The sequence below is a fragment of the Pleurodeles waltl genome, chromosome 5 (assembly GCF_031143425.1).
Source record: "Pleurodeles waltl isolate 20211129_DDA chromosome 5, aPleWal1.hap1.20221129, whole genome shotgun sequence".
Lineage (NCBI taxonomy): Eukaryota > Metazoa > Chordata > Amphibia > Caudata > Salamandridae > Pleurodeles > Pleurodeles waltl.
This window is the reverse complement of record NC_090444.1, coordinates 1,859,001,437-1,859,028,366: the sequence shown is the minus strand read 5'-3', so window position 1 is coordinate 1,859,028,366 and position 26,930 is coordinate 1,859,001,437. Positions and strand designations below refer to the sequence as shown.

The following is a 26,930-nucleotide window of genomic DNA, read 5'->3' as shown; positions in this document are numbered from 1 at the left end:
ATATTAAATCCAACAACTGGAAGTTGTGGGATTTATTATAACAATTAATTTGATACCAAACTCTTCGCATCTGTCACCTAAGGGGACTTTTAAAATTAAAATAAAGTCTCCCCATTCTAGCCTATGAAGGCCATTCACTACAATGAGGGAAAAACGAATTTGGCTGTTTTTACCTCACCAGGGCTTATAAAACTATTTTTATAAGGTCCCTGCTTATAGTTACATGGCACCCAGCCCTAGGGGCACATAGGGCACACCTTAGGGGTGACGTATATGTAAAAATAAGGTAGTTTAGGACTTTGGAACTACTTTTACTTTCAAAGTCGAATTTGCATATAACTATAATTTAAAAGCAGCCAGCAAGGCAGGCCTGCCTTTAAAATGACACTGGGCACCTCAGCAGTGCACCTATGGGTGCACTACCTATGCTGTGGTCCCTAAACCTACATGCCCTACCATATACTAGGGACTTATAGGTAGGTTGACTTAGCCAATTATAATTAGCCTAATTTGCATATCCACTTTACACAGAGCACTGGCCCTGGGACTGGTAAGCAATAGCCAGGGCACAGTTAAGAGTCAGTAACCACCAGTAGCTGTCCAAAAATTGTGGGGGTGACCAGGGCAAAAAGGAGGACTTTCCTACACTACAGGGAGGTACTGTCATGCCATCCAGTGGCACTCACATATGGGCCTGGTGTGGTCCACTCTTTACACCAGTATATGATAGAACAATATCCAACTCCTTGAATTCCTTGCTCTGCATCTCACCACACTCCAGATTGCCATCTTACCATCCTTGGAGTTTCTTCTGTCGCTAAACCTTATCTAGATCATGTCCTGGAGGTAGCGATTGTTTCAGTATCACAATTGTTGGTTCATGTACATCAAATGACTTATGTTTTATATTTTCTAGAGTTTTCTATCGCTCAGCTTCAACCTGCACCTTGACCCCGGTTTTGCTCTTTCCCTTTTTGCGCCTTCTGCATTTCCTTTCCTTGGCTTCTCTCCATTAATAATTCCCTAATTTCCTGTACCTGGTTAATTCTTCACACCTGGCTCTCTGCCTGCACCCATGCTTCTACCCTGAGATTCGAGCTATTTCTGACCTGTGAGCTCAGAGTGTGGTGGCTCACAATACTCTTGTCCACTGAGGCTTAAAGTCTTCTGATGCTGGCCTGCTGCTCTGCTTCCAAGGTTAATACTTGTTTATTTGTGGTTTATTTTCCTTATTTCTTGTTCCTCATTCCCATACTTTGGCTCACCTGTTTCTGTCCCTTGTTACAACAGCCTCTCCATCCCCATTGTCTGGCCATCATATCTGCATACTTCTGTGCTGCCATGTTTTGTATGACGAGTTGATGTTAGTCCCTCCCTTGAATCATTGCCCTGTAGTTTAGTGTTCCTTGATCTGCATATTTCTAGTGCAATCCTGTTCCTGTTCTTAGAATCCAGTCCTGCTTCTCTCTGTGCCTTGTTCCTTATGTTGGTTTATCTTGATCTGCTCATTTTTGTTCTCTCTTGTGTGAGTAGCTTCTGAGGCTTGGTGCTTCTTGCAAAGAGTCTCACCCAGCGGTCCTCTTCCAAGAGCTTGTGGGTGTCTTCCTAGACTCTGTGAGGTTAACTGGTCCTTGCCATATTGTAGGATACTTTCCCTCACAAAGAGATCTTTATCCACCGAGAATAGAAACTATAATTTACAATAGTTTATCAGTCATTCTTTTGGTTTGTACTTTTCTGCTGTTTGTTGTGTTTTATTTTTATGGTCTTCCTAGTTTTGTCTTTGCAGGCTTTACCTTGTTCATGTCCAGTTTCTTCAGAGTCTTCAGCTTCTGTCTCCTTCCCAGCTCTTTTATGTATAGTAAACGCCCCCCTTTTCAATTCTCTTGTCCTTGAGAAATAACACACTACCTTTTAGATAGCCTTGTCATAAACCAACAGCGTTTCTGAAAAAGAAGCAATAGAAGAGAAGTGATAGAAGAGAGTTTTAATGCTATTGTTAAGAACTTTAAAAGTAGCTCACCATATCAATGTCAGTCTCCCTAATTCTCTCTGCATCTTCCTTTGATGAATATGTCTGTCTCGCTTCTGTGGCTGTATAAGACCATCTGCGGAGTTCCCCAGGGATTCTCTCTCAATGTCTACATTGCGCCGCTTGCCAACATCGTCCAATCCCACGGGCTGAACATTGTCTCCTACGCGGACAACACACAACTGATCCTCCCACTTACAAAGGACCCTGCCATCGCCAACTGGATGGAGGCAAGCCGCCTCAAGCTGAACTCAGATAAGACCAAGATCATCATCTTCGGCTCCAACAAATCAGCATAGCCTGCACTCTAGGAGCCACCCCAACGCCCACCACCCACGCACGCAACCTCGTCTTCATACTGGACTCATGGCTCTCTATGACCCAGCAAGTCAACGCCATCTCATCCTCATGCTTTAAAACATCTTCTGCATGCTTCGCAAGACCTTCAGATGGATCCCCATTGAAACCAGAAGAATGGTCACCCACGCCCTCGTTAGCAGTAGACTGGACTACGGCAACGCACTCTACGCAGGAACAACAGCCAAGCTCCAGAGAAAACCACAGCACATTCAGAACGCCTCAGCACGACTCATCGTTAACCTCCCTCACCACAAACACATCTCAGCCCACCTCAGAGACCTCCACTGGGTCCCTGTCAGCATAAGGATCATCTTCAAGCTCCTGATCCACGTTTACAATGCTCTCCACGACGCCGGACCTGTCTACCTCAACGAGCATCTCAACTTCCACATCCTGACACGCCAGCTCCGCTCCGCCAACCTTGCCCTTGCCACCGTTCCCCGCATCCACCGTACCACAGCCGGCTTTTCGAGCAGTAGCCTTCCCCCCCCCCAAGCTAATTGAGACCCTATTGGGTGAGTAGCGCGCTTAACAAATAACTGATTGATTGATAGATTGATTGATATAAATATTGAAATAGCAATCTCTTATTCCTCACAGGATGTAGACCTAAAAGAAAGTCCCTTAAACTCATGTCATCACCTATTTTTGATATATGTTTGTCCAGTCAAGATTGTGACAACTACCACTGGCAAAGTTTGGCAAAATTATCAGCAGTTCTCATAGAAGAATATCTATTATACTTAGGGTCTGGTCTGCTTGCTAATGTACCCATAGCCTTAGGTAGAAATCTCTTACATACATTATTATCCACTGGCCATAAGACTTATCCACCACAACCAAAAAATGTCATATTATAAATACCATTCTGTATTATGCCATGTGCTTAGTCATTACTAACATTTTGTTTCCATTTCGAGTCTACAAAATGTTTTTAATTATTTTCACAATTGATGCTGTCTTCAAATTTGAAAGAGAAACAAAATTTATGCTGGTTGTTTTCTTCACTTTTATTTAAAAATACATAGGCCCTCATTACGCCAATGCGGCCGCACTCCCGCCGCGGCCATTTGGAGATCCCTGCTGGGCCGGCGGGGATCTCGGCCGCAACACAGGAGCCGGATTACAACCACTGGGGCCATTGTGGCGGAAAACCGCCGGCCCATGCGGTGCGACCGCGACGCTTCCGGTGCGGTCATAATGCCCTGGGAAGCACCGCCAGCGTGTTGGCGGTGCTTCCTCTAAAACAGCCCTGGCGGTGTTGGACCGCCAGGCTTGTAATGTGGGCCATATTTTTGAAAGATTTAAACATGCAGGAAAAAGTGACAGATCCCTAAATAGGCCAAGATTTAGTTCCCCACACACTATTCTTGTACTATTACATATAACCTTGATCCAGTAATTATTCCAATTTCTGTGGTCAAGATACATATGAATGGATAAGTGAATGAAATGTTTTATAAAGTGCAATAGCTGCTCTAAAAAGCGTGCTATCACTGATAAAACAATGTCACTAACTCTGAGAGACAAATTAGCAATTTGAAAACATACTTTTTTTTAAAGTTTTCTGAAATGCAACTTGTTGCATGTGAGGCGGACAGTCGAAGGACGATAACTCAAGGCTTTGGCTGTCGAGAAGACGAAGAAAGTGAACCCTCCCCTTATGGAGTGTCTGACTCTTTGAACATGAAATAAATGACCATCAGATGATATCAAGCATGGTTGAAAGCTCTATTACTCAACAGAGCTTTGAAATGAATCCTCTTTTGAAATGATAACCAGTGGTATTATTTGGAATGATGTGATGCCAATGCACAATGAGGGATCTTCATTATCAAATGGAGTGAGTCATTTCTGATTTTTTGAAGGTGTTTAGCCAGAGAGTCCAGTAGGCAGACATGAATAATATTGGCATGGTCCAGCCTTGCTGTTATAAAGGCTTGAGGCACAATTTTGCAAGTTTCATGAGGCAAAAGGTGAAGAAATCTCTTAAGGGAAATGTTTACTGCAACTGACTCACAATTACACAACGTGGCATAACAGAGGGAGTTTGTGTCACAAGAGTAACACAGATATGTGAAATAAATTGGTGTAATTACAATTTCAGTTCTGCCTAATCAATAGCATCTTTCTCTTCAGTGGAACAGCTGAATTCTTTCACCCTTGAAAGTTCTGCATTCACGTTAATTCTGCAACAGATTTCATTGTGAGACTGGATCAGATAAATCAAAATTTAACTCAGTGGCAGTCAAAGCTTGCGATAGTTTGCTCTTTTCTTATTCCTCCAAACCATTCAATACTGAATGGAAGGGATGGAGTGTCAAAGAACTACTCCCAGGTTAAACATAGTATCCATAAACGCCTTAGAGGCAAAAAAAGACCATTGTCTGAATGAAAGGTATTTACTGCACCTATTACTATTAGACACTGCAAGTCTTTAATGACCACTTGAGCAGTGACAGTCTTTTTGGCCATAGGAATCTAGTGCAAGAATCAGCAGCAACCAATATATATTTATATAGATAAACTGTAGCCAGCGAGTCAACATGGTCGAGGTTCACAACACCGAAGGGTTTATCAGATACTTTATGCGGTGTATGGGATGGCCATAGAGCGGTAAATGTTTTGTTTGTTGACAGTCGGTACATTGCTCTATGGATTTCTTAGCATCTTTGGTAACTATTGACACCGGTACTGTGACTGTAGCATTGACACTGTAGCACTGATAGCGGCATGAGCAAAAGCTAACCCTTCATCAGCTACCCACACCAGATCTAGTTTACCTCTTTCAGTCGGTATATTCCGATCCTTAAACCCCTTCATAAAAAACAGAAGAACATTGTCTTTGGTGAGACTATAGGAATAGTTGGAAGTTGAATCATGAGGGAATCTTCCCCCTTGTAATGTTGCCCACATAACCACAATTATCTCTGCATCAATGTTTGTTTGGGATTAAGTCACAGCATCAACTTTGAAATGTTGTACCACTGTCTCCATAGGTAATTCAGCCACACAGGTTCCTTTTAGCATAAATTCCTCCACTTTTATGTGCCATTCTAACTTTGTTGCACATTTGTCTAAATGTTTAAATCACACTATTTGTACATATTGCATGAAACATTGTGTAAGTTAAACCGTTTGAGAAGCAATATATAATATATTTCACTTGTGCAATGAATACTAAATTAAACATGTTTATTAATGTGAAATGTGCATATGAATGCATCCTTAAATGACATGTGGTGAGTAGCACATAAGCAGAAACATTCAAAGTGTTTTACAAGCCAGTGAAGCTTTTGTAGGAAGAGATTGACATTTCCTAATTGTATTTTATATGAAAACACCTGCTGTCTTGATGTTATCCTTCCTTAAACTTCCTAGTCTGCAGTTTGATGGTGTTCTGCTGCGGGTTTGCCGAGAACCACCAGAGGTAGTGAACTTGTCAGCAAGACAAGCAGGGGTGAAGATCATGATGGTTTTGTAAATGGTGTAGCTGGTGTTGAAGATAATGGAGCCAATGGAGCTCTTTCAGGGTTTGGGTGATGTTATCATATTTTTGTGGCACTAGATGAGATGTTCTGTGGAGTGTAGATTATCCTAAACTTGCCAGTATGGAGTCTGGAAGGCTGAAGAGCAGGGTCTTTTGACTATTCTGATGCAAGAGTTTGAGGGCTTGAGTAGAAGTTCTGAAGTCACTTTCTGGAACTATACATAAACATATATGTAGAGTACGCTTTGGCTCCTCCGCAAAGGATTATTACAAAGGATTATTTCCCTCTCATGTCATGCTTTTGGCCATTTAGTACAGTATTTCTCCTACTAAGATGTGTTTCCTATGCAATGCAACTGAGAAAATTAATTACTAAAAGATGCACTAAATCATTACACATTAAATGCTATCTCTTGTATGTGTATTATATACAGGAAACAATCCTTTTTTATTTTTACTATTTTTCTTTTAAATGTTACAAGCATTTTTAAATGTTTTAAACAGGGTGTAGGTCAAAGTCTCACTTGAGGGTGGCTGCTTTTAGTGGTGTTTCTTCTAAAGGGGATGCTTGACCTCAAGATGACTACCCTTGAAATCTCATGTGATCCATAAAATAAGTCACAATCTTACAATAATGTTTGATGGGCACTTGTGATGCAAATCAGAGAGACTATCCAAGTACACATATAAGGCAATTAGCTAAGGTAAATTCATATGTGTAGGTCAACCCACATACCTATGTACTACTACACCTAGGTATAAACCTATTTGTTCCAAACCACTCTAATAAGTATGGGAGGAGAGCTGTCTTGTAGTTCGCTTTTTGGCAGAGTAGAAAGATTGTGTCATTTGCTTAAGATAAAAGATTAATGGGGGAGATAATGTGTTTTTATTCTTGTAAGTGTGGCAAAAGAGGACCATGATGCAATCATGAGTGATAGAGGCATATGATGTATTAGGCTTCCGCTGAGTTCATGTATTAAGTCTATTTTTTGGATAAAGAAACTGGCAATGTTATTTGCATTGGTTTGTGAGACGGGGTTTGGCTTTCATTGTATGTAATGTTCTTGTTCTGTTCTGTTTGTTTTTTGAAGGCTGCGTGAGTGACTTCTGATTTACCTCCTTTCATATCTTCACCAATTCCTGGCAGGCCTTTTGGTGATATTCAGATGCTGCAAAATAGTTTAAAATTGCTTTTTTTGATTTAATGTGATAGTTGTGAAGTCAGTCTACATTACTCAGGAGATTATGAGTGGAGCAAATGATTTTGAAAGTTGTTAGGGGGATATGGGTTTTAATTTGTTTCTCCAGGCTCAAAGGGTTTACGTTTTTAGTCTCTTTGCTATTAGCTTTAAATGGAAGGGACTGACAATATGGCCAATCCAGACCAGGTGATTCATTTTGTATGAAAAAGGTTGGTGGAAGGATTATTAGATCAATATCATTACTTTTTTGTGAGTGGGTTGGGGGATGACTGAATTAGTAGTTGAAGGCCATGCTCCTATGCTTAATAGTGCGTGCGTATATCTAGATATTCCATGGGATGTTGTAGCACCCACAAGAAATGTTCTTGGAGTGGCCCTTTTTCTTCATCATGATAAAGCGATATCAAATAGACCCAAGTTGTCAATGATGTCACTGGGAACTCCAAGGTGAGAAATATCCCCTTTATTGATAGTTATCCATATTTAATGTGTATTTATGTATGGCTCTTCCATTTTGTCCACTGCTGTCATTGGAGCAGAGTAGTTATTAGTAGACCTACATGGGATGACATCCCCTCCATCTGCCCCTGTAACCATATTACACATAGCTATGGGGTGTGCAGTAGCATCGTTGATAGCTACAGCATCCGAAACATCTTGTTCAAAGGGCTTTTGATGCAGCAAGAGAAGGTTTGGTGCAACTGCTGAATTCATGGCAGAGCAAACTGCATTTTTTTGTTTTCAATAAACAAACATCCACAGTGGTTAAAAAAAGCTTTTTGGATGAGGATGATTAAAATGTATATGAAGGATTGTGATTGGTGTAGGAAGATATTTCCAAGTGATTTCAAAAGTATGTGTGCAGATTTTAAATAGATGGACTTTTACTGTTTATAACCAACTATTAATAATACAAGGTTTTGTTTCTCTGTTTTTTGCATATCATTCATAACATCTGGGCACACTTTTAATAAAAGAGCAGGTTTGATGTTTTCCTCTTTACCACACAGGGCTCTCACTTATTAAGTAACACTCTAAGGAGAAAGAGGAATGATGTGGCAACGGCACCAGTGAAAGAAATACATAAAACTAGAGGGATGATAAGCCGTTCAGCTTGTTCACCAAACACTTAGTTGAGAGCAGGGGGCAATACACATATAGATGTATAGGCAGGGAATTGTGAAATAAATGTGCCCCAGTGTGGATGGATATCCTCAGTTTCAGGCCTTTCTCTCTGTTCTTCCAGGCAAAATGGCTGTGGGTTTAGCGCATTCGTTGGTCGCATAGGCTCATCTGTGGCTCCACTGATCCTGCTCCTGGACGAGGTATGGAAGCCTCTGCCACAGGTGATCTACTGCTCCGTGGCCGTTGCCAGCGGCTTGATAACTTATTGCCTTCATGAGACCCTCAACATGCGACTACCCGAGACAGTAAAGGATATTGAAAACACACGGTAAGACTTGCCTATATAATTTGTGTGGATTACCATCTAGAGGAGGAATATCTATAGGTTGGACATCTATGGGGATCTATGAGAAACATGTACAAATATAAATGAAAGTATGTGTAGCCTCTCTTGGTGTGCTCTGTTGGCCTTGGAAGATCTCGCCCACTCTATCTCCTCCATCTCTTCCTCCTTCCTCACTCTCTTGCTCCTTCTCTAATCACCCTGTTGTATCATGTGTGGTTGATGAGTATGTGCATTAGATGCCTTATCGTTTTTTTTTTTTTTTGCTTTTCTCCTAGTAAAGTGTACATTGCCTTGTTATCTTTTTCTCGCAATTGTTGCTTTCTCTTCAGTCCTGACTGGACGAGGAAGTCCTGTTAGATTCATTGAACAGACTAAAGGCTTCAAGCTGATTTACCCTGCTTTCAAAGGAAGAAGGGGAAGATTATAATGAAGGAACTCTTGATAGCTGACCTTCTTTTCACATAAAAGCAGGGCTTTAATCAAGGATCCCTTCCTCTTCCTCTGGTAGGGAAGCAAAGACACCTTATTTATAGTTCTGCTGCTTTTCTTTCTATGTGGGACTGAGATCAGACTATCAGAAAGCCTTCAAAATAACCTCACTTTTCTATCTATGTCATAGAAACCAAAAACAGGACTGGACTAGTTTCCGTTTCAAATATCTGGACAGTGTTTGTGTTCCTTGGGCCACTGTGAAGCATCCAAGCCTCTGACCGTATCCCAACCCATGATTTGTTTCGACAAGGGGAGAGCATGTAATGCATCTTTTAACTACTTTCCCCTACCCTTACAACCTTCTACTCCAGCCCTCCCATTTTGAACAAGTAGTAAACTGTAGATTAAGCTGCTTGGAAAGGGGAATACTGTGCCATAATTCGATGTCCCCATAGTTATTCCCTATTCCAGGGAGTTTAACTCACATTTGCTTGATACTGGTGGGAACCTATCACATGGACTGTTTTCTGTGTGAGATGTTTCCACACAACTAGTACTGCGTAACTCATAACCAGCACAAAAATGTGAAAACCTGCTACAATGGAAAGATCCGACATTGGACGGTAAAGAGCTTTCAACACATCTACCTTCACAGTGCAAAAAAGTTTGAGTTAGCTTTCTATTTTCATCTCCGGGGGTGTAGTGTGCTGACATGCTAAAGCACACACATAATATTTGTGAATCACTGTTTTTGCATATATTAGTACATGCAAGCAAGGTAGGGTCTTGCTTTCAAGGACCCTTCAGTCAAAACAGAACATCTATAAGTAGAGGACATGGGCTGAAAATAAAATTAAAAGGTACCAGAAATTCTGTTGCAAATCTAAAAACCACCATGTTAGCAGAATTTTCAAGTGTTAGGTCAATAGCAGTGTTTTGTTCAGGTGTGCACAGAAGCCTAGATTACTGCTTTGCAAACCCCCTTAAAAACTACATTTTGAAAGCCTCAGAGGATATTATGATCTACGAGAATTTGATGTAGGCCAAGGAAAAACCATCTGAAAATTGTTCCAAAACAACTACATGATTACCTTGCAATGCCAAAGACATGTGTTATCTTTGCTGAACACCTTCTTCTATGTCACATGAATATCAGGTGTAGGCTTCAATAACAGAATTCACTAATGGTCTTATAAAGGAATATACTGCTTTAGAGAATTCTCTCCTGACTGTCATTAACAGCCAGGTCCTTTGGCTCTGCCTAAAAAACAAAGGCTTGGGAGCAGAACTAACTGCCTGTGATGAGTTTGCTTATATGCAGTGCTGCTCCAGGTAAGAAAGAAGGAGATTTCTAAACTTTGTACTAAAGGAAAGTGTTTTTATACAGATAGGAGTATGGCCTTCCCTTTGCCTCTTCCATTTCACTCATGATTAGACTTCTGACCAAAGACAGTCTGATGTGGTGTGTTAGAAGTGGATTTGAGTGTGTCATCAGACAATTACTTATAAAATGGATAATATCCCTGTAATGTCAATAGAATAACTGCTTAGCAATCATACCTCTTTGTGTTTTTTGATCCTCACAAATCAACATATTTTTTTCAACAGCTCCAAATCAATCAGCCCCACAATGGAACCAGAAGAGGTCATTCGCATGCAGAAATTCTAGTGACATTATTGTTGCTCTGAAGACGTCTCGCTTAAAAAGAGATGAAAGACTAGTTAACATATTATAAAGCTAAATATTCAAGGATCACTGATTTGAAACTATTCAACCATTTCTGGGATGTAACGTTCACTTGTTTTAGTAAATCAAAAATGATGCCAACTGCTCATATTTGTTTTATTTCTTTTCATGTTATTTAGGTTTTGTAATCCACTACATACTACATGTTTTGAGCCTAATAAGAGAGGTGAATTAACTGGGCAACATTTTAAGCAGAGAATCCATCACATCATTATTTACAGTTTGGTGGGTGGGAATCCAGGCCAAGATGCGCTGGGTATCCAGTCTGCCATTTTACAAGTGCCAGAGGCTATAATGGACTTGTAATATGGCTGACGGGACATCTACCATATTTGTGACAAGCTATCGAAATAGTATATAAGTAGTAATAGGTTTGTAAGGTTCAGGGATAGTTAGGTTACGTAGGTGGTGGTAACAGGTTTTTATGGTTCATGGATGGTTAGTGACTGGAGCAGTAGGGCTCCTTTGGGGTTCTGGGCTGGGTGTTACAAAGGTATTAAAAGAGGTTTAGGGATCAGGGATGTTGTGTATGGGGTAGTAAGAGGTGTTTTAGCATTCAGTGTTGGGTATTAGAAAGGGGCAATGAGTCTTATTGTGGTTTTGGGCATGGGTAGTTCTAAGACAGTGAATTATTAATTGGGGAGACTGGTGATACACCACAGGTAATAAAGTCACTAACCTAACCTGTTAGGTCAAAGCAAAGGTTTCAGTAATTTAAACGTGAGTTCAGCCCCTGGCAGCTATGACACAGAGCAGGCTTAAATTAGCAAAAATATGTAAATGATTTAGAATTACCAACACAGTGAAAATTCCATTTCAATTTATTTTATAAAAATAGAAGAAATGTTTGTGTATGAAAAATAACACAAAAAAGACAACAATACAATAAAGGAGAACCAGAGAGATTAATTTTTAACATTTTAAGAAAAACACCTTAAGAATGTAGAGTTCAAGTCAGTAGCCAATGTTTGAGGATGTCCAGGACCTAGGAATTAATTCAAGCTAACTGTAATCGAGTGTGGGTTTGGTATGTGAAGCATGTTCGTCCCAGTTGAAGACTACCTTAGGACTTTATCTCTGAAATAGGAGTCAAAATCCTTCAAAGGGGTAACGGAGCCGGCCGTTGCCTCTGAAGTCCACTCAAAGCCACATAGCCAATGTAAAAGTTCCAGCTGCATTTAGTTTTTGCGGAAAAAGCTTACAGTGGAAAAATGCAAAATCTGTAGATCAACAATGGCCTCACATCGAGCAGACGGGGCATCTACCACATTTGTGACAAGCTATCAAAATCATAACAAAATCCCACACCAATTTAGAAAATTATAGTAAATTTGAATAAATAATTTAATACCAAAATGAAAAATATCTAATCAGTAGAATTATGAATTTTACAGTTTAAAGTGAAAACTAGCACCAAAAAGATCAACGCGCCAACCATTAACATTTAGGGGCATATTTAAGATAAGTGGCGATGCACTGTGTGCAGCACCACTTTTCTTACACCCTTTACCGCCCCTGTACTGCCACCATGTGTGCGCCATATTTAAAATCCAGCACACCATTGTGCAGGGTAGGGGGCAATAGCGTCCTTTTTAATGACGCTATTGATGCTTGCAGGTAGGTCGCTCCCCGTTCCGCCTTCCGCACCACCTCCTTGCCCGTTCCCCCTTTGCTTTTTTCCCTGCCGCTGCGTCCCTTGCGGCCCCTCCCGCCTCCCCCCTCCTTCTCTTACCATCTTCCTCGTTCCCTCTCCCGCCACTGCGTCCCTTGCGGTCCCTCCCGCCTCCCCCCTCCTTCTCTCACCGTTTTCCTTGTTCCCTCTCCCGCCGCTGCCCCTTTCCCTCCCACCTCCCCCCTCCTTCTCTCACCGTTTTCCTTGTTCCCTTTCCTGCCGCTGCGTCCCCTGCGGCCCCACCCCCCAGCCCTCTCATAGGACAAGCCCTCCCGCCTCCCAGCTGCCACTCCCACCCTCCCCTCCTCTTATGGCAGCCGCGGCGCGCTAGCAGGGAGCAACCTTTGACCCTGCTTGCAGGTAGGTTGCTCCCCACTCTGCCTTCCGCACCACCTCCTTGCCCGTGCCCCCTTTGCTGAGTCCCTTGCGGCCCCTCCCCTCTCCTTCTCTCACCGTCTTCCTCGTTCCCTCTCCCGCCGCTGCGTCCCTTGCGGCCCCTCCCGCCTCCCCCCTCCTTCTCTCACCATTTTCCTCGTTCCCTCTCCCGCCGCTGCCCCTCCCCCTCCCACCTCCCCCTCTTTCTCTCATCCTTTTTTCTCATTCCCTCTCCCGCCGCTGTGTCCCTTGTGGCCTCCCCCCTCCTTCTCTCACTGTTTTCCTCATTCCATCTCCCGCCGCTGCGTCCTATGCGGCCCCACACCTCCCAGCCGTCTCATAGGACAAGCCCTCCCGCCTCCCAGCTGCCACTCCCACCCTCCCCTCCTATTATGGCAGCCGCGGCGTGGCCGCGCGCAGCGGGCACGCCAAAGGCAAGCCCGCCTGCGCCCGTCCGCGCCTGGACCGCACCCAGCGCCACCCCCCCCTGGTCCGCAAGACCCCTGCACCTCCAGACGCCGCTACACGGCCGACCAACTCAACGCGCCTCAATCCTGGCTGCATCACAGCATGCTCCCAGCCCTCACCAAGGAACACCCACGGACCCTTCGCATGCCGCACCTGCAGATTCACCTGCGACAGAACAACGAAACCAACAAAGACCGAAACTAACCACCTCCACTGCATACTCCTCAACACCCGCTCCGCACGCAAACACGCCATCGAGCTCTGGGACCTGCTCGACTCCACCTCCCCAGACGTAGCCTTCCTGACCGAAACCTGGTGGAACGACTCCTCGGCGCCCGACATCGCAATAGCCATCCCGGACGGCTACAAGATCATCCGTAGGGACCGCAACAACGGAATCGGAGGAGGCATAGCCATCGCCCACAAATCCTCCCTCAAGGTCGACACCCACACTGACGACTCCCTCAAGACCGCCGAACACCTACACTTCCGCATCCACACCGACCCCAACACCACTCTCAGAGGAACGCTCATCTACAGACCCCCGGACCATTCAGCAAATCCCTCACCGATCTCACCAGCACCCACGCACTCACCTCAACATCCTCCTTCGGGGACCTAAATTTCCACCTGGAGAACAACAATGACCCTGATCGACAACCTCACCAACCACGGCCTCAGACAACTCGTCAACACACCAACCCACATCGCCGGCCACACGCTTGATCCCATCTTCTCCTCAAGCGCCCACATCACCTTCGACCATACCACCGTACTCCACTGGACCGACCACCACTGCATTCACTTCACCTACAAGAAACATACCGAGCACCATCGCACCCAACAACCACCCCGCTGATGCTGGAGCAAAGTTACGGAAGACCAGCTTACCAACGCCCTCGCCCAGAACCCACCCCCGACTCCACCGACCCAGACACCGCCGCCCACAACCTCACCCTGTGGATCAACGACTGAGCCAACACCCTCGCACCACTCAAAAAACCCACCGACAACCAAGCCAGAAGAAAAGCCACCTGGTTCACTCCTAAACTCCAAACGCGACTGCCAGAAGCTAAAAAAGGAATGGCTCCTCAAACACACACCTGACAGCCTCACAGCCCACAAGAACGCCACCCGCAAGCACCACCAACTCATCAGACAAGCCAAACGATCCCACTTCAAAGACCGCCTGGACAACAACGCACACGACAGCAAAGAGCTCTTCAGCATCGTGAAAGAACTCTCCAACACCCAGCGCCAACGTCAACAACATCCCTCCATCCCAAGAACTCTGCAACGCACTGTCCACCTTCTTCCACCGGAAGATCACTGACATCCATGACAGCTTCAACGCCACTCCCATGCCAGACCCCACCCCCGAACACTCCACCTGTGCAAACCACCTGACCTCCTGGACCAACGTGAACGACACAGAGACACTCAAGATCATGAACTCCATCAAGTCAGGATCTCCGTCAGACCCCTGCCCCCACCACGTATACAACAAAGCCGACTCCACCATCGCCCCCCCAACTATGGAAGGTCATCAACATCTCCTTCGAAACAGCGACATTCCCTGAAAAATGGAAACACGCCGAAATCCGTGCCCTCCTCAAGAATCCCAAAGCAGACCCCAACGACCTCAAGAACTTCCGACCCATCTCCCTGCTCCCTTTCCCAGCAAAGGTGATTGAAAAAATCGTCAACACACAACTAACCAGCCACCTCGAAGACAACGGCATCCTAGACCCCTCCCAGTCCGGCTTCAGACGAAACCACAGCACCGAAACCGCCCTTCTCGCAGCCACAGACGACATCAGACGCAAAATGGACAACGGCGAAACATCAGCCCTCATCCTCCTGGACCTGTCTGCCGCCTTCGACACAGTCTGCCACCCACCCTGAAATGACGCCTCCACGAAAGCGGAATTCAAGGAAAAGCCCTCGACTGGATCGTCTCATTCCTCTCCGGCAGAACCCAGAGAGTCCGCCTCCCCCCCTTCCGCTCCGAAGCCACCGACATCATCTGTGGCGTCCCCCAAGGCTCATCCCTCAGCCCAACGCTATTCAACATCTACATGGCCCCCCTCGCACAAGTGGCTTGACAACACAACCTCAACATTCTCACCTACGCCAACGACACCCAGCTCATCCTCTCACTCACCAAAGACCCGCGCACCGCCAAAACCAACCTCCACGAGGGAATTAAATCCATCGCTGAATCGATGAGAAACAGCCGTCTGAAACTGAACTCGGACAAGACGGAGGTCCTCATCCTCGGACCCACCCCATCCGCCTGGGACGACTCCTAGTGGCCCACTGCACGAGGAACCCCACCAACACCGTCCGACCACGCTCGCAACCTGGGCTTCATCCTCAACTCCTCCTTCACCTTGTCTAAACAGGTCAACGCAGTCTCCTCCTCCTGCTACAACACACTCCGCATGCTCCGCAGAATCTACAAGTGGATCCCGACAGAAACAAGAAGAACAGTGACATAGGCCCTCGTCAGCAGCAGGCTGGATTACGGCAACGCACTCTACACAGGCATCCCAGCATAAGACCTACAACTCCTCCAACGCATCCAAAACACCTCCGCCTGGCTGATCCTCAACGTACCCCGCCACAGCCACATCTCCGACCACCTGAGAAACCTTCACTGGCTCCCCGTGGACAAAAGGATCACTTTCAAGCTTCTTACCCACGATCACAAAGCGCTCCATGACACCGGACCAGCCTACTTAAACAACAGACTCAGCTTCTACACCCCCACCTGTCAGCTCCGCTCCACTAACCTCGCCATCGTCCCCTGCATCCTAAGAAAGACCTCCGGCGGCAGATCCTTCTCATACATCGCCGCCAAAACCTGGAACACCCTCCCCACCAACCTGCGACACACTCAAGACCTACTCACCTTCAGAAGACTCCTCAAGACCTGGTTCTTCGACCAGTGACAACAGCTCCCCCCCCCCCCCCCCCCCAGCGCCTTGAAACCCTCACGGGTACGTAGTGCGCTTTATAAATCTAATGATTGATTGATGTACTCTGCAGGAGTACTGCCGAAATATTGCTACTCCTGCAGTGTACAGAGGGGCCCATTATAAATAATGGAAGTCCTCTTTTAATGCCTGCTCTGAGCAGGCGTTCACAGTGCCGTAAAAAATGATGCAAGGAAATCTGTTAGATTTCCTTGAGCCATTTTTTTGGGCCCCCCTAATGGTGACATGCCCCCTTTGCATACATTATGGCTTGCGCAGGCATAATGTAGCACAAAGAGTTGCAAAGTAGCGCAATGCATGCATTGCAGCACTTTGTAAAATAGGCGCAAGAATTTTGGCCTAGTTGGGCCAAATTAGCGTCAAAACAAATGATGCTAATGTGGCACAAGGTGATGCTAGGGGATTATAATTATGCCCCTTAGTTACTCAAGACTGGGATGAAGCAGCAGCATTGAGTATACTATTTTAGTAATTTTTAATAATATTATGATTTTTCAGAATGGGTGACTATTGACCCTCTGCTGACTGCTAAACTTAAGGGCGAAAATACCCTAGGGTTTGACCTTAGGGAGACCAGGGAAGCAATCAGCTCCACTCGACAGGGAAAGCACCCGGCCTCAACCAGATTCCAAATTAGTTTTTTAAATCAAATCTAAAGGTCTGGGCCATTACATGAATCATCTTTCAAATGCCATCTTGAAGAGAATGCTGATCCTTATGTCCTGGCGCTCAGCTAAAATCATTCCAATCTATAAGAAAGGCAGTATAGAGTCCCAAGTAATTATTAACTGATCAGCTTAATTGATGCTTCGCAGAGGATCTTTTGTAATTGGATTGGTGAGAGTAACGTACTATCAGAATTCCAGGCAGGGTTTACAAGTGGAAATGGCACGGTCAACCAGGTCTTCAGTTTTAATTGCCTTTATTGGAAGACGGTAGCAGTCAACAAGGGTCGGCTTTTTGCTACCTTTGTTGACTTGCGTGTAGCCTTTGATCTTCTCCCCAGGCCTATGCTGTGGTCCACATTTGACAAGGCAGGCTTCCCGCCTAACATTTTGGTAATCCTGGTTCGTCTGCATGAAGCACATAATGCCAGGGTCCGTTAGAGGGAACAGGGGAAGTTTATTTCCCCAATAAACATCCGGCAGGGGGTTAGGCAGGGTGCTGTGGACCGGCTGGACAGGGATGGCTGCAATGCCCCTGGGGTGGGGGTCAGAAGAGTGCCCACTCTACTCTTTGTGGCTGACATTTTTCTGATATCTAAATCAATTGAGGGCCTCCAGCAGTTGTTGGCTGATTTTCATATGTTTTGTAATGAGCAGTGGCGAGAACTTAATAGTTCAAAAACAAAATGTATGATATTCTACCCGGAAAGAAGAAAAACTTATAAATGTAAGCTTTATGTTGACACAGATCTAATAGAGCAGGTGCCTAATTTCGATTATCCAGGAATTAGACTAGCACCTACCTTGGATTGGTCCATGCAGGGTTTTTAATGCATGTAAGAACTATGCTATGTAAGCTGGGGACAGAAAACGTTTGGGCTGACCCGAAGGATATTTCTTCCATTTCTAAAATGACTATTAAATCAGCATATTGGCAGATTGTTTGTGTTTGAGTGTAATAGCAGAGGCACTTAGACCCTTGATTTTATAAAGTTTAAAATGACAACCTTTTAAGAGGCCTAGAAACTGTCTTTACAATTTAGGTATGAGACTCTTCCTATTAGTGCATTCTGTGCCAAGTAGGCCAAAGAAAAATGTAAGAGGACAGAGTGCCCGGCATGCAGGGGTTCCTCTGAGACTATAGTACACTTCGTCTTTTTCTGACCTGCGTGTGACTTTAGCAGAGCAAATGGTTAATGCCACTATGTAGGATTCCTGGTATGAGGAGGCACTTGGATGCCCTTGGGATCTTAAGGACTGATTCTACAAGGCTGGTGTTTTTTGCTGTTGCGAGATACCTCCAGGCAGCCTAGATTTGGCAATATAAGTGCATTCATACTCTCCTTGATAAGGACCCAGAGAACAAGTCCCTTCTGTATATAAACCTGGGCTTTTATCTAATTTTAATGTATTGGTGTCTGCTAGCAATATCAGGAATTTAGCTTTCCCTATTTTTAACTCAGATGCACTCTCCCTTTACATGGATTTTACATTGTTTTTCCTATTTATACAAATGTATTCCTAAGCTCTCAGAAGTTAGAAAACCTGTTTTTTTCCTTGTGCAAAATGGGTTTTCGACTTGAGGGGGGTGGTTATTTTAATACGTGTGGATGTATGGGATTGAAATGTGTAGTATTTGTTTTAAGGAAAGCCTGTAGTTGTACTTTTATGATCTGTGTGATCAAAATCAAGTTATGATATTGATTAAAACAAACAAAAAAATATGGCTGACCGCCATTTAGTGCAGATCATATACAAGAAGTGGATTTGGCTCGGTCGGTGTCTACCTTCGGACTTAAAAGAAATTTCAGCAAAAATTGTCCAAGAATGTAAAGTTCAACGGGGCAGGCTGCAGACGGTTCATCAGGCGAAGGTGTCATTTTTAGGGAGCTGCTTCATGAAGTCGCAGTGAAGATTTCCACATTTGGAGTTTGGGCCTGATTTACAGTTTTGCAGAGAGGTTACTCCATCACAAACGTTGCAATTTAAAATATGACTTTACTATTAAATATATTTTAAATTCCAATTTCCCAGGCACCAAACATGCAATCTTTAGCTGACCCCAATCAAAGATTAACACTTAATAAATGTAATAAGGCAACCCAATGTAATCCTAGGGGAGAGATAAGCCTAACAGTAGCGAAAAACATGTTTGTGAGTTTTTCACTACCAGGACATGTAAAGCCTAAAGGTACATGTCCAACCTTGTAATTACAATGCATCCTGTCCTTTGGGCTACCTTGGCGCTATTTTAGGGGTGACTCATATGTAATAAAAGAGGAGTTTAAGGCTTCGCAAGGGGTTTATTTTTCCAAATCAAATTAGCAGTTTAATACTACATTCAGGTTACAATGGCAGACCTTTGACATGGCCCTGGGTATATGGTAAACCACTTTATTGAGGACTTATAAGTACGCCAATCAAGTGTAAGCTAATTATAGCATGTTTTAGGGAGTGAACACAAGCACTTTAGCACTGGGTAGCAGTGGTAACATGCATAGAGTCCTAAGGCCATCAAAAATGAATTTAGAAAAATAGGAGGGTGAAGGCAAATAGTTCAGAGGAAGACCAATGTAAGGCTGACATGTCTAACAGGCACATTTACTGAACTTTCATGCAGGACAGCAAGCAACGTTGTTGCAATGCACAGAAGAGAGCAAGTGGAAATGCTCCATCTTTACAAAGATATGGAGCATTTCTGCTCTCTCCTTTTGCTTCCACACTGTGTGCAGCCTAGCACCAATGCAGGCACCCTTGCACCATAGAGAAAGGGTGCCTGTGTTTGAAGCAGAATGCACCACATATGGAAAGAGGAATAACAAAGAGAAATGAAGATATTTCCCCGTGTTATGCCTCACTTGGGAAAGTGTGGCATTTTGAAGCATTTACAGGGTTAGAAGTCTTTGTAAATCTATGAGTGCACTAAAATCCATGGTTGGTTGCATAGAAATGCCCATGCTGCTACACCCATGGAACATCTCCCAAGCTGACATGTAACGCAATACTGTGCAAGCAGCTGCTTTGCGTTACATTTCTTTACAAAACCAAGCAAGGCATTGCATATTAGCAGTATTTCTTGTATCTACTGTTAATATTTTCTCACATTCGTAGACCTCGATTTGCTAAGAATACACATTTAGCTATTGCAAAAGACGTAGAACCTCATAACATGGGTTGTTCTTCAATTGCTTACAACTACGTCACCCCCATCTTTCTTTTCCATGTCTTCCTGCTTTTCTTTGGCAACAGTATGAGCGTATTGTATCGTAGACAATGAAGGATGTTCTGAGACTAAAGCAGTGGTTGCCTTTTTTGTTTTAATGTAATTATTTACACCACATACAGTCAAGGAGACTAGCTAGTGTAAGTGCTAGCTTCCTTTGGGACATTTTATGATATCACAAAAGTTACACTGAGTTACAGAACCCTAGTTTGGTTAGCTTAAAGCATATGTGAGATAGGAAGCAGTTTTTTGTACTTTTATTGAAATTACAGTGCAATTTGTGTGGTGTCAAAATCTGTTTTAATTTATCTATGAAGGTAAATCCAAATGTTATGAAGTCAGGTTTTAATCAATTGTATTTTTTTAATATAATTCTTTCTCTTCATAAAAAAAAAGACTTTAACCAATATCAATCTTTCTTATAGGGTATAATAATATTACTATCAACATGTGTAAAATTGATCTGATTCATTACTCATGCTTGTGTTGATAAAAACCAACCGTGAAATAATATATTACAATAATAGGCTTGAAGAAGAATGTTTCACAGAAGGAAATTCCAAAAACTATCACATTCAATTATAATAGGTATATCTTTAAACTTAAAGAAATTTGCTGCCATGTTTTTCCCTTTTTTATCCTTCTAAAACACAATGGTTTATCCATACTACAAGGACATTGGATGTTCTCTATTTCACTGCCATTCACGTCTTGAATGACTTCCATCCATTTTTGTTTCTCTATGAACAGGAAACCCCCACTTCCTCCTGGCATGCTTTATAATAGAATATTAACATGGGTAAGGAAATTTACCTATTTCTTCAGGATCTCGCAATTCAGTGGTCTTGTCAGTGGTGATAATCGTAGTTGTGAGTTCCATCAAACCAAATAAATGTCCTAGTTTTGAAGCATTAGTTACAGCACTAAAATGCATCCTCTTAATGTTGGCTTCTGCTGAGTAATCTTATCACCCACAGAATAAAATGGATTCTTCTTTTTTCGCAGTAGAAATAATAGAACAGATCCATTGATGCTATCAGAGTCAAGCAATGATAAGCATAGGAGATTGTTTAATTGATTTTTGAATCGTATTCCATGTGCTCTTTGAATTTCAAAAGCAGATGTAAAACTTGAATTACTTAGCTGGCGAATACACTTTTTTGTGAAGAAAAGACACTCGCAAAAACTCATAGAAGTCTAACACATGTCTAATGCAAAAGCAGCCACCATATTCTCCGTCTGTACCACTGGAGCACACAATGCTAAATTAATTACTTTTATTTTATACATGTTGTATTGGAGGAAAGAATTTGTAATTCAGCAAAACAGACATAATGAACAGACTTTACCTCTTCTCGTGAGAAGAATGCAAGAAGGCTTTGGGAAGGAGAACCAGTGGTGGATGATACAAAGCGGACTTCACTAAATCTGCAGTTCTCACCTTACTATGCCAACTTCAAAACCAGGCTAAATGTGCAATGTACAACACTGAAAGAAATGTATGACATTGAAAATGTGTGTTAATGTGCAATAATTCTAAGGCTTTGGTTGTACTCCAAGCAGGTATAAAAATGATTCATTTGTGTTATTATAAGCAGGTTTAAATTGTGTTGCCATTTTACAAAAAGTCAATAACAATACATCACCTGTATTTTTCAGAACTGTCAAAAAATATTGGATGTGATCCCACCTACTGTAGTCTTACAATTCTATGTGCTGAAGGTTCCATATCTTTTGTACCCTGTCTGAAGTATTTTCTACTTGCTCTTTCCTAGCTTCGGCATGCTGTTCACTTTATGCGAATTGCCTTAAAGGAGGGCTCTACCTGAGTTTACTAAGTTACTTTCATTTGCCACCTTGTGTGATTCATCAACAACTAACAACAACACAGATCTGATGGCTAATGGCTCCTTCGTTAGGTATTAAGGGGCAATTCCCATGTTAATAGATTGCTAATTGTTACTTATGTTCTCGTTAGCTAACAGTTCAGAGATCTGTTTGAGGTTAGAGAAGTTGCAAGTGATTTTATTTGTTATGTATATTACTGCAACAGTTTCCCTGATCCCTTAAAGATAATATTCTCAAATAAATACAAATTTGTATAAGTTAGAGATCACTATATTTAAAGATCTTATCCAAAAATGTTCTAATCATAGAGCAAATCATTTAGTCAGGCTTTTGGGATTTGTAGGCTTTTTCTACGGAAATATAAATTAAATGCACTTGCATAGCCTGTGGTATTTCATTCTACAAGGTGTGCAGTTTTGTCAAAAAAGGATAATATGCTAGTTTTAATAAGAAACACAAACCACACTGCTTTCCATATAGTTCTATACCTGTGAGACTTGAGCAGTATGCTAAATTGAGGATTCATGTTTGTAAACCCACGTGTATTACTTTGATAGCATACTTCACATCTGCCTGACTTTAAGATGTACTTGTGTCGGGTGACTGTGTGAATTTGACTGGTTTTATTATGGCATACCACTCTATACTCCACAATTAAAAGCATTCACTCAGTGTATCCATGCAATGGGCTTCTCAACTACCATTAGTAAGCTTAGTCCTAGTGGTTGATGCTCAGAATGAGAACAATGATTAAGGTGGTCAGTTTGACTTTGGCGGTCTTTTACACAGACCGTCAAAGCAGCGGGCACCACAAGACTGCCCTATTATGAGTACTGAAGTGTTTCCGCCACAATTTAGGTGGAAATCATTCAGCAGACGTGCTGGCGGTCAGCGGCACAGAGGCAGTTCCACAGCTGTCACTGCCACGCCACAAGGACTCCGCCCGCCATATTATGAGCAGTAATAAGGCGTGGCAGTGTCCTGATGGTGGGGCGCTGCCGGCGGTGGAAGCGCCTGTTCCCGTTCCCTAGCGGACAACCTCCTCGCCGGACAAGGTAAGTAGATCGTCTGACAGGGGAGGGGTGTGGGAGGGTGGGGAGTGTTGTGCATGTGTGTGTGAATGTAAGTGTGTATGTGTGTGTGTATGCATGTGTGATTGTTGAAGTGAGTGAGTGTTGGTATGTTTGTGTGAATGTGTGTCTGTTGGTGCGAGTGAATGCCTGTATGTATGCGTGTTGTTGAATGTGTGTATGTTTGTGTGTTGATAAATGCGTGCATGTATGTGTCTTGGTGAATGCATGTATGTATGTGTGTTGGTGAATGCGTGTATGCATGCGCATTGGTGAATGTGTGCATGTATGCATGTTGGTGAATGCGTGTATGTATGCATGTTGGTGAAAGCGTGTATGCAGGGTGCATGTGTGTGCGTGTATGCAGGGAGGATGGGGTGGGGGAGGGGGGTGCTGTCATGGTAGGAGGGGACAGGGAAGCGTCTGCCAATGACAGGAAAGGAATTTCCTGTCGCCGGCAGCCTTTCCTCCAGGGTTTTCGTGGAGGTGCTACTGCCGCAGAAACCCTGGTGGACAGGCAACTCCTAATACCGCTGGCAGTTTTCAGTGGACCGCCGGCCCAGAGGTGCTGTCCTCCGGGCCCTAATGTCCTACCGCCCTGGCAGTGCCAGCAAGGATGTGGCGGTTTGGCAGAGACCAAACCGCCAAACTCGCAATGTGGCGGTCTTCACATCTGGCCCGTCGATGGTGATACTGACACATTGGCCCTGGTGGTCTTGGGACAGCCAGGGTTGAATTGAGGGCCTAAATGTGGAATACACCTTAAAGTATAGCAGGCACGAGGAAAAAAATATGTTTTGTATAAAAAGGCAATAAGCTTAAAAAAATAGTCCAAAGAAAACCTCTAGTCCCTAATATTATTTTCATTTGCTTCAATATCCACAAATGTAGATGAAAGTTCAGCTTATACATTTGTTATTAGTTTATTTGAGCTTCTATTACATAAAAATGTATAATGATACCAGATGAACTTGAATTTCTGTTTATTTCATATATTGTCACAAAAGAAGAAAACCGTATGCTTTATGTATAAGAAGTTACGTGTCAAAATATTCAGAGCATATATTTGTCCAGACCTTGTTCTAGGTGAAAATTTCACATTAACAGAAAGCTGTACAGTCCTTTGTGAGAACAACGTCAGCAGTGCATTTCGTAATTCAGTCAAATTCAACAATTTTAGATTTCATGTTACTAGGCGAAAATTGCACTCATATATGGAGAAAGTAAGCATTATATTCTTTATTGCTTTTTCAAGTTTGTTATTTAAAATTGTTTACTCCTGGTGTATCTTTCTGGGATAGCTGGGATCTAAGGTATGCCTCTTTCTGATCCTGCATAATGCCCTACACATAACATTGATATTTTGGTAATTTGATTGTAATGGGGAGACACACATGTTAGCTCGTCTGACCTTAATAAGTAAACTTACAAGGGGACACGAATAGGTCGATGAACCTTTTGACTCGCAATTAAGATGATCCCACCATAATTCCAGTACATGCAGATTAATAATCAATAATCAGTACACAATATCAACAATCAACAATAACCAATAACATTATTAATCAATGGAGTCAGTAATTGTCACACACCATGACCTTTCAGTCATGAATAACAACACCTTTTAGTAAAAGTTAGAATATTAATTTCCCTATATTAACAATGCTAAAGTCATGTAGATTAATCTCAAAATCAAATGAAACACATACAGGAACAATACAGCTGTCTAAAGCGGCAGAAGAAACGCAACCTAATCAAAGCTTGGACTATGACACATTCTAAGTTTATGGTACAAATTAATAACAAAAACTATTTTGTCAATGTGATCACATACATCCGAGTTCAGCAGAGAAATTCATGAAGTGTTATTCCCTATGAGCAGAATTTCATTATTGAGGATCCTTAAATAATACCAGGGGCCAGATGTAGCAAAAAAAAAATTTGCGACTCGGATTTTGCGAGTTGGTGCGACTCGCAAAATGCGAGTCGCAAATTGGGATGCAGGCAAAAAAAAGTGCCGAAATTGCGACTCGCACCCGGACTCGCAACGCAGTGTGCGAGTCCGCCGATTGCGAGGTCGCTTTTTGCAAGTGTGCAAAAAACAAACTTGCAATTAGCGAGTGGATGTCGCAAATTGCGATTAGCTTGTTAATTGCTTACAGGTGCAGCAGAACACTCCAGAAACCACTCCAGAACACTCTGGAAACACTTCCTGGCACATGATGATGACATCACAGCCGGGAAGTTTACTAATACACCTGGGAGGAGGGAGGACCACACCCTTTTAAAACTGCTGAACTACACACAGGACAAACAGCAGCTGCCATGGAAGGAACACCAAGGAAGAGGAAGCAGAAATTCTTAGAGAGGGAGCTGGAGGTGCTGACAGACGAATGCTGTCAGCACTATGATGACTTGTTTGGAAAATCAGCCCTCAATGTTCCTGAAGCCACCAAGAAACAGCTGTGGCAGGACATACAGGACAAGATAAATTCCCTGGGGGTGAGCCACAGGAGCATAGATGACATCAAGAAAAGGTGGTATGACCTCCGCTCCTGGACCAAGGAGAGGGTGGCTGGAAGGCTCCGGGAGATGAGAGGCACAGGAGGGGGACCATCGTCTGTGCCACCACCCACACGCCTGGAAGAAAGGGTGGAGGAAACCTTGGAGCAGGAGGCAGTTTCTGGATTTGGGGACCTGGACACCTCAGAGACCAGCACATCAACCAGTGAGTACCATGTGACATGCCTGTACCCCTATCAATGCCATACCCCCACCCACCGTGTACACAGGGGCATGCACAACCAAGATAGCTCCATTTCAGGGTAGCAAACGCCGGAATGATGCATTATGGGAAATGTAGTCAAGTAGGCAGTTCATAGGCATATGTTTATTAGGAAGTGTGCAACAGATAGTAGACACTGACAGTCTGTTCCCCATGCCCCACAGGTCTCCAACAAGACACCACCACTACTCCAATCAGCCAGCCCCATGAGGACACCTCAGGACCCACCAGCACCCCCACCTGCACGGTCAACAGCATCCCTGCAGTAGCCACACCTGCTGCAACAGTATCCCAAGAGGCTGCCCCAGCAACAGGCAGGGATGAGACAGGTGAAATCACAGGGCAGCCACCGCTGCGCAGGCATCGCAGGTCCAGGACATCAGGGCAACTACCTCCCAGCACCAGTGAGGCACATCTGCTGCATGGTCAGCGCCTACAAAATCGAATTTTAGGGAGGATTAGTGGTGTGCTGCACCGCTTCGTGCGCAATAACCATGCCAGCATGCAGCACCTGAACTCAAGGATGGACATGATCTGCACTAACACTGGGGACCTTGCCCTTGCCATGAGGGAACTGGCGGGTGGACTGCTGGCCCAGGCCGAGGGTGGGCGGCGCAGGGACCGTCAGCTCCTGCACAGACTGGACAGGATGGCCACATCCATCGGCAGGCTCGCCATGAACACCACAGGCCTGTCGAGGAGGACAGTTGGGCTGCAGGTGGAAATGGGCCATTTCGCTGGGGATGTGGCTAGGGGCCTGGGATGTCTGACCCACATCATTGACTTGATGGAGACACGGAATATGTCTAGGGGCACAGGGGAAACACCCCAGGACAGTGAGGAGGGCTCGACAGTGAGCAGTGTCTCTGTCACTGACAGCAGGGTGCTCAGGAGTAGCAGGTAGAGCACCACGGAAGCACCAGGGACCAGCCAGGCTGGCAGGAGGGGCAAAAGGTCATAGAGATCACCCTGGACCATTAGAAGTAGACATCAATGTGCCACATGCCTGGTGTGCATTTTCATGCCCATGGACATTCATTACTTGTAAATAGTTTCATTTCTGCACTAATAAAATAGTTATTTTTGTT

General features: G+C 43.8%; 1 protein-coding gene across 1 annotated transcript in view; it reads left to right on the top strand.

Moving 5' to 3' along the window:
* The window catches only part of LOC138297170 (solute carrier family 22 member 7-like), a 182,454-nt gene that overhangs the window by 145,144 nt on the left and 10,380 nt on the right, over window positions 1-26,930 (top strand). Inside the window, exon 9 of the mRNA XM_069236663.1 lies at window positions 8,334-8,540. Within this exon, the coding sequence (XP_069092764.1) occupies window positions 8,334-8,540 (207 nt within the window). The remainder of the gene's footprint in view (window positions 1-8,333; window positions 8,541-26,930) is intronic.